Source organism: Filicampus tigris, chromosome 12 (genome assembly GCF_054856515.1).
Source record: "Filicampus tigris isolate MCC_2025a chromosome 12, RoL_Ftig_1.0, whole genome shotgun sequence".
In the NCBI taxonomy this organism is placed as follows: domain Eukaryota; kingdom Metazoa; phylum Chordata; class Actinopteri; order Syngnathiformes; family Syngnathidae; genus Filicampus; species Filicampus tigris.
Window position 1 is genome coordinate 17,208,057 of NC_141228.1, and position 9,106 is coordinate 17,217,162.

General features: G+C 41.0%; 1 protein-coding gene across 6 annotated transcripts; it reads left to right on the top strand.

The window, feature by feature from the left end:
* Positions 1–252: 252 nt before the first annotated feature.
* spata18 (spermatogenesis associated 18) lies at positions 253–7,689 on the top strand. 6 transcript variants are annotated; one of them, XM_086047603.1, is made up of 13 exons: positions 253–427; positions 571–603; positions 1,605–1,710; positions 2,238–2,353; positions 2,459–2,577; positions 2,908–3,003; positions 4,065–4,181; positions 4,266–4,497; positions 5,119–5,277; positions 5,357–5,532; positions 5,933–6,056; positions 6,134–6,193; positions 7,005–7,689. In XM_086047603.1, exons 3-13 carry the CDS (start codon positions 1,626–1,628, stop codon positions 7,059–7,061), a joined length of 1,341 nt encoding a protein of 446 aa, XP_085903729.1. In that variant the 5' UTR covers positions 253–427; positions 571–603; positions 1,605–1,625; the 3' UTR covers positions 7,062–7,689. The 6 variants fall into 6 exon arrangements, with proteins under 6 accessions (XP_085903729.1, XP_085903725.1, XP_085903726.1 ...); XM_086047604.1 differs by having other exon boundaries at positions 257–277; XM_086047599.1 differs by having other exon boundaries at positions 253–603.
* Positions 7,690–9,106: the final 1,417 nt, after the last annotated feature.

Genomic DNA, 9,106 nt, shown 5'->3' on the forward strand with positions numbered 1-9,106 from the left:
TCGGATTTTACCAACAACTCTATCATTTCTCATAACCCAACTGTGTGAATTAAACAACGTCGCACCCTAGTGCATTTACATTTACTTGCAGCAGTTTTTTTTTCGCTGGTTGAAAACACCGGTATGTTTTTGTCACTAACCCAAGCATTCGGTGTAATTTGACGGTGCGCAATTACATTTCGGTGTCCATTTTCAAGAGAATTGTGGAGGACAGCATTCAGGTGGAGCTCTTTCGCGCCATGTCTCCACTTAAGATGGCGGAATGGCAAACTAACAGGTAACAACGTTTCATGAATGGATTCAAACTATATTAAAAGCACATCACCGTCCACACGGACTCCGTGTGAGGAGTCCGGCTACTGTGAAACAAAGGTCGACAGAAGATGACGTGACGTCGGCTCACCTGTAGGAGGGGACAACTCTTTTAGTTTGTTGTTTTTTTCCCCTTCATTTTCACTCGCGAAAACCAACAGGTTTTTTGTTGTTGTTATTTTTGCACCTCTGAGGAGCACAGACATGGCGGATGCTTTAAACGCCCTTGTAACTCAGTCCTGCTTCTCCGTCTTACAGGACAGGTTGGTGAGATGGCAAAGAGAGTATCATGTAAGTTCTTTAAGAATTTAAAGTTCACTCAACATTACATTACGTCATGATGTAAACACGTAATGGTGGTAGCCTCACGTCATTCAAATTACAAATTAACTCGTTGTTTTACTTCGCTGTAGTAGTTAGATTATTTTTTGATTCACAATATAGGCTTATTTGGCACTTTACAGTTTTACAATTTGAGTTTGGTTGCTATGGGAACGAGTCGCCATCGCTACCGAGCGAAGATTGGCGACTCGATTTTAAATATTGTTCACGGACAGCTACTTCCAATTTTATTCACGCAAATCGGAAGTGATTTTGTAGATATTTAGCTCTGGTGTTGCGTTTGTTAAAAAGTGAGCCTCTTCAGTTTGCTATAAGGTGTGTCAACTAGGGAATGAATTTATGTATCAGGACATTCAACTGAATTTTATTAACAATTGACAAGATATCATTTAGAATATATTTGTATACATAAATAATATACATGTATTTAACTTTTGTCCGAGGACACCAGCAAAAAAACAACAACAACATTTTAGCAAGTTTGGTTTGTCATCAACCTGATGTTATATACTAGTTATCGCGGCATACATAGGGAAGCCCACTAACCTTTTTCCGAATTTCCGCGTTTGGTCACGTGACATTCCATATATAATTGATTACAAGTCTTCAATCTTGTTTTCATAGTTTTGTAATGTGGGAGGAAACCGAAATCACACCTAACCACGGTTTCAGTAAAAATGTAGAAATTATGTGTTTCCCTCAATGATCTTTTAAGATTCAAATAAAGGTATGAAATGAAAATGAAAAATTATTATTATATCCATTAAGATTCTGTCCTAATTTTCATTGTGTGTAACTGTTCTGGTTCTAGCTATTTTTCGTGTGGTTAAAGTCACCAAAACATTAGGAAAAAAATGTTAAATGAACGCCACTCTACAATCAATCAAAAATGACCATTATGATGTTTTTTTTCCCTCTCATTCATGAATGTGATTTTTGTGCTCCCTCAGGTTATTTCCTGTGATGAAAATATGAATCGGTGCTGTGAGATGATGGAATTTACGGCCAAAATCCAAGGACAGCTTTTTGCCATCCTAAACTCTGTAGCTGCTGAAGGTAACCACCACACATAACCTACTGTGGATGTAAATAATCTACACACACCTGTCCGAATGTTAGCTAGGTTTTTGTGTTATGAAAATGAGACCAAGACAAAACATTTGAATACTTTTGCACCATTAATGTGACCTATTACCTTTTTTTGGGGGGTGGGGGGGGCACTAGAACATCTGAACTTTATTTGGAACTGCATATTAAGTGTGTGCTGACAAGTGTGTACTTACTCTGATTTAACAGGAGTTTGAATGTGAGTGGCTAAATGTTGACAGCCATATTCCCAGTTATAGTAGGGTGTGCACACTTGTGCACACTACTCATCTCAGTTGTTTATTATTACTTCCCCCTCTAAATATTTTTTCAATTGAGTTGTACAGATTATAGGTCACTTTTTTTACCTTTATCTTGGTTTCATTTTTAGTATTACAAAAACCTGGCCTTTGAACTTGGGTGTTAACACTTTTTTAAAATCCATTTTATGTATGTGTGTATTAGTGTATGACATCCTTTTTCTCCTTGTGACTCAGGTCAACACACAGACGGAGTTTCCACGCTAAAAACGCGCCTGCTTCCATGGCTCGGGGCTTGTTCCTCACCATTACGGCCCCCCGTCCACAAAGAAACCAATTTCAGTCTCTTCCAGGTGACATCACCCTTGAAAGTGAACTAACGGCGGCCGTAACAACGTCTGCCAAGGCCGGACGATCGTAATTGGCGCTAAATGGACTGAATTTTGTGTGCTCACCAGGATTTGGCAGAGAAGGAGCGTAAGCTTACAGATCTTTCTAACAGCAACATGAGCGACATACAGTGGATGGAGTCTCAACTGTGCTCCACTCGGCTCCAGCTGGACTCAGTCAAGACAGAGTGAGTCTGACGCACAAGGAAAATAAAGTCAAACTTCTCATGCCAGGAAGGTGTTTTTAGAGGGATACTTTCACCTAGTTTAGTTTTATAGGCATTGAATTGGCCAAGTACCTAGTACAGAGATGGTCATCCTCTTTGTCATTCCTAGTAGCCTTCTGCGTTAGCATTGAGCTAGCGTACTTAAAAGCACAATTATGTGGTTGCAGTTAATCAGCAGCTAGTCCAGGATCTACCTCTTGCTCACCCACCATCCAAAAGTGAACAAGCACTATAGATAATGAATGAATGGATGGAATACAGTACGTATAGAGGATGTGTTTGTTTTTCCAGCCTGGATAATGCTCATAGGGATCTGAACAAGACAAAGAGCAAAACAGCCACCACACTGCAGGCCACTGAAGATGAACTACTGCAACTGAAAGACGAGTGACTGAAACACACACAAACACAAGCTGCATGTCATGTAATTCCAAAAGTAAAGAAAACCTTAGAGGAACTCTTACTCACCCCCCCAAAAATGAATGAAGTAGCTCCTGATAGAGAGAGAGAGAGTTTTTGTTATGATTTCTGAATGTTCAGTACTACAGATTAAGGCCTGAGCGCTACGTTTTTTTTTGAGGCAGATGCTGATGCCGATTTTTGGCAGAAAAAAAATACCAATTACTGATTAACCGATTAATTAAAAAATATATATAATGCATAATCCCACCATGCATTTCAATGACCGTCACTTATACATGCATTTACACTATTCACGGGCTGTGACTATATTGTTTAAATTTCCTTTTGGCCCCTATAAACCCCAGTATCTCATTTTACTTTAAAAGTGCATGAAATTAATGGCAATTATTTTTCCATTCGTTCATAAAATACTGTACATATTTTGTATAGAACACACAATAAAATGAACTAAAAATTAAAATAAGAATACTGTACAATGAAACACAAATATCCTGTGACAGGAAAAATCATTTAAGGAATGAAGTTATAAGGACACGAATCCTTGTCATGTGTGTTTGTGTTACCATTAGTTGAATGTGTGTTACTTAACACATTTACGTTTGATTTATGTCTCAATGTGTATTATTTATTTTTGAAGGGCCATAATCGGCCGTCCAATTTATCGGTCGGTCCCTATGATAGATGCAGATCCTTTTACCCCTTCCCTATGGCCTTCTTTTTGCCCCCAAAAGTTGCCAAGAACTACATTTTGTTAATAGTTCCCAAACACACAAGTTTCCCAGTTCCTGAGTAAAGTTCTTGTGGTGCAAAGTCCTGAAAGAAATATTCCAGGTATTTTTAGTTCTTGGTTCTGGTAGTTCCAGTCAGCTATGTTCAGCATTGAGATGCTACCCTGAAAATAATCACAAAAAAGTTATTTTGGGAAGAGTGAATATGCCCTTACCAACTGCAAATGCGCTATTAGATTCTTTTTTCCCGCCTGAATTGTATTCATCCCAAAATGTGGTCTGTGTTTTTTTTTTTAGCTTGCGAGCAGCACACTTACAAAATGACTTTTACAAGCAGAAGTTGGATTCCTATCAGGATTACGAGCGTCAGATGTCAAAGTTGAGGGACGAAGTGTCGTATCTGAGCTCACAGAGGTATGACCACGCTCCAACATGCATACGCTATAAACCTACAGTCCGCACCCCGCAAGCTCTCATGCCCGAAATCCCGTTTGTCAGGCTGGCCAGAAGCAATCCGGTGAGGCCTACGTCGAGCCTCCCGTGCAGCTCCGGCGCTCTCAGGTCCGAGACGACCTCACGCTCGCAGCTCACCGGCTCTTCCCGCCTCATGCGCGTGGTGTCGCGCTTCAGTGACCTGTACAATGTGGAGCGGAAGGAGGCGCAGTTACAGCTTCAGGGCTACTTGAATGACTTGGAGACGGTCCAGAGGATCATCTTCATTGCCGTGGTGGTAAGAGTTAGAATAAGCGCAATGAACTGACTTCAGGCCTTGTTTGATTTTACTTGCCTTTTAGCTTGTTCCTTTTTGGCCACATGAAAACATTTTCATGCGTTTTTTTTCTTATGCCACAATTGTGACAATATATCCGCGTCAAGGCCTGGAATATACCCTACCGGGGTCGTTGTGCGGCTTTTCCACGCTGCCACAACGAGGCACTCTAATGGCCACGCCAACCCAAGCCCAGTTCCAAGTCGGACTTGAGAAAACAAAATCCCCCCTCGCTTTTCGGCATTTCTCCATGAGAGATGCGCGCGCTCACAGCTGACAACGAGGCGCTCCAAAGTGGCTATGGCGGCGGACTGTAAAGGGGAGATGCATTTCTTTGACTTTGATTTATTTAACCTTACAAATTTTGATTTTTTTTTTTCCACAATGCGGCAGGTTGTAAAATGTCAAATTGAAATTTTGATATATGAAGCTTGGCATAAAAGCTTCCGAACTGGTCTCACAATAGATATATTTCAAACCCAAACTACAAACGAAGTTTTCCCTTCTCTGTGGGCCACACGCAAGTTTTAAAGTGTGTTTGTTTGTTTGTTTGTTTGTTTGTTGCGTGTCGTCACACGTCAGGAATCCTTCAAGGCAGCTAAACTGGCTCACCGTCTCTTCAGGCTGCGAGCTCGCAAAACTCTTTCCTCATGTCACTTCGGACCCGAAAGCCTGGAAGACACTGTGCTGGACTACATCGTCCGAAACCAGGACCTCTATGACGTGCAGAACAGTGTCGTGGTAAGAAAGAACAGAAACACATCATCCATCGCCCGAGGACCATTTTGCGTTTGTGACGTTTGTGTGCACCCTGCAACAGGAAGTACTCAGCGCCATGAACCTCAACCCTCGCATCGCCTCCATCCCAAAAGTCGACTTTTCCGTGGCCGCCCCGTTGATTCGGGAGACGTGCAAGCTGGCCTTTACCATGCAGACGTTGGACCCGCCCATCGACTTGGCCTTTGCCAGCGACGGGGAGCTTTACATCAGCAACAAGTATGGCGCCAAAAACACAACGACAACATATGAGCGTATAATACTGATGTGCATCGGCTCAAAAGGATTCGCTCATGCTTAAGGAAGCTATATTTCCTTCTCCTTTACTTCAGGATTTTGTTTTTAGTTTGATTGTCCTCAAACTGTTAGCGTAGAAAAAAAAAAATCGCATTTCCAGGCTTGTCAAGCACTTACTGTAAGGCCAGTTTAGCCGTGAGATATTTTAAAAATGACTTATATTAACTTATATATGACTTATTATTTTTTAATTTAAAAACTACAAAAAAATCGGGATTTTCAAAGAGTATTACAACGAAAAATGCAAAGGGGAAATGAATCGTGTAGTACACAGCTTCAGACACTCTGAGCGTACGGTCGTTGAAGCTTCTCTTGCCCACAGGTACCGACGCAGCCCCGACTCGGACCTCTCGGCCCAGTTGGTCTCGTACCACGTGTGGCCCGCTCTGATTCAGGGCGGCACCGTGCGCGCCAAGGGCCAAGTCGTGACCAAGAAAGGAGCTGTGGTACTGAACGTAACACGAGTGCAAGTTAAGATGGCGACATTCTGACGCCTACTTTGTGTTTCTGTTTAATCTTACAGTGGAGCAGAAGTCCGATCAGCTACATCCGCTCCCGGTCCCTCAGTCCAACTCGCAATCTCGTAAGTGTCCGTATGGTACCAGTCACATTTTTCAAATAGTCCTACATCTCTCTATACAGGCTAGAAACCTGATTTTGTATGCGATCTGCCACAAGACTCGCATATTCGTGGTTCACTATTCACAAATTCACTTACAGTAAACACTTATCATTTTAATATAGTTTTACCCATCAGCACACCTAAAACACACTTCAACTTGTTAAAACACTTTTGAAAATATTCCGCAGCCCCTGATCTCTCTCTTTTGCTGTCAAGAAATGAGACATCGTATAACATCATTGAAAGGAGAAAAAATGAAACTCACTCACAGATGTTCAAACAAATGGCAAATTTGTCACTCCCAGTTGAGGTTTTCCTTTAAAACTCGCATATAAAACAAACAAGAATTACACATTGTTTAATTTTCATCACCAAAATATTCACCCAAACTATATCATTTCGTCGAATTAAAGTCAGCTAGCTTCATGCTAACATTGATGAGAAACGCTATAGACAAGCTAATGGAAATTAGCATAGATATTACGATACAGTACATGCATGTGGATGTCTGATTTTTTTGTCCAATCAGATTTCAGCCTGTAAAGTGTTGCTATGTTAATCTAATCTGTTCGGGGCCTCTGGAATCACTCGATAATGCTGTTTTATGTATCTTAAACTATCTTAGCAATGGTACTGTATATGGTACAGTTGCACGCTGTTATATTGTGTGTTTTTATTTTTTTAAATAATAATAGTCGTGGTATTTCTAATACGTATATTTATGATACGTTTTGGTTGAAGTCTTCCTTTGCTCTTGACTTGATGCTTCCAGACATTTAACGATAGGAGATGCTTGTCTCCGGACGCTCTCTCCGCCAGCGTTCTGTGAACTCTTTTTGGGACCATGGCAGGAAGTAGATCGTCACCATGCAGAATAAAAACCGGATCGGACTGGTCAGTTTACATCTTCGCCCCACGCGAGAAAATGTCTGCCGGAGTTTGCATCCGTGTGACCAGAGGCCGCACAGTAAGTGGAGGCAAAGTAGCCTGGCAGATATGTGACTAAATACTCGGTGCTAATAGTCAACGTTTAGCATTTTCTTCAATATCCTTGATATCCATGTACATGTGCACTCTTTATATGGACCCTAAACTGGATATGAAGGATAGCTAATGAATGCTCAAACGGCTGCTTCAACTCCTTCAGTATAACAGTGACTGATATGCAGTATGTATTTTTACTTTAGTTTCATTTCCACTTCATTGCTTTGATGCAAAGCGCTTTACGCCAACAGTATGCAGCACTTCGACTATGACATAAGTAGCTTGTATCTTAACACGTCATTCATGAAACGACTCTTTTTCGCCACATAGATGTAACACGTTTGGTTTGCCATCAAGCTAGCTACAGTAGCGACTTTTATGACGCTTGTTTTTAGTATTTTTGCAGCAATAAAAATGCACATCATTGTTCCCCGACCTTTACTGAGGCTATTATTTGACATTGGAAAAAATGTAACAAGCACACCACCAAACAAAAATATCACAAAAAGTATTATTATTGTTGTTCTGATTGTCAGTATATGTCACTACATAGTTTGTCGTAGCTAAATGATTTTTCTAAATGTGAAATGGGATAAGGAGTCACTGATTTACACGAGAGTAAAGATGCAGTTAATCGTTTTGACAGCAGGTGGTGCTGCTGCTCCATAATTTATATTTATTTTTTTAAAGAAAAAGCGAGGAAACTGGGCCTTTGAAATCCTGGTTTCAAACCCTAAATTGAAAACTTAACCTTTGTTTGAAACTTTAATTCTGTTTTTTATCACTCATATTTAAACCCTAATTCAAAGCCATAACCCTTTTTGATACCCCAACCCAGGCTTTGAAACCACAATTTAAAACCCCAACCTCGTCTTAAAACTTTAATTTGAAGCTCAAACCGTTGTATAAAACCTCACCACAGGCTCAAACCCTGATCTGTGGCTTTAAAATTTCATTTGAAACTCGAACCATGGCTACAACCTTGATTTGAATTCCTAAACGTTTCCCAAATTCGATCTTCAACCCAATCTGCTGGGTTAAAATAATGAACCCAACCTTGGATAAAAGTAACCCAGTCTGCTCCAAATCCACAGCTACCCAGCAAGTGGGTTAGGAAAACAACCCAACATTTTTTAGTGTGCAGGCTTGAAACCCTAACTTTGTCTTTAAACCTTCATTTCAGATAAATCATCTTAAACGACTCAATGTCGCCACTAGATGTCAGCCTAACGCATTACTGCTTCCAAAGAATGAAGCCAAATTGTTGTTCACATGAGCGATCTTATGAGAAACATCCTGTAAAGTGTGTGCGTGTATGTGCGTGTACGTGCGTGCGTGTGTGTGTGTGCGCATGTGTGTATTCTGAGAAACTCTATTTTGTTCCTTGTGGGAAATAATGAACGGGGAAATCAGCCTCCCGTGGTTTTCTGTTCTGGGACGTACCGAGAAACCGGAGAAACCTTCCACGACACCTCGACAGGCACACCACACACACGCTGAACACACGCGCGCACACGCACGACGCACTGCGTGACCTGCTGCACACAAGCGAAGCTTGCTACCCCGGACCACCGACTGATGGACTCGTTACAATGTAGTCATGCAACGATGACGGATCCCTCACTAAATCCTCACTTGAACCTGTACCTTTGGTTTACACACTTATTTGAAACTTTATACCTAGTTGCAAACCCTAACCCTCGTTTTGAAACCTAACCCTGGCTTGAGCAAATTTCAAACACTAAAGCTTGTTTGAAATGATAAACTTGGCTTCAAACTCCAATTTGAAACCCTAACGTGAGTTAGAAAACCTAATTTGAAACACCAGCCCTAGTTTGAAACCATACTTCTAAACCCTAACCCAAGTTTGAAACCCTACTTCTAAATCCT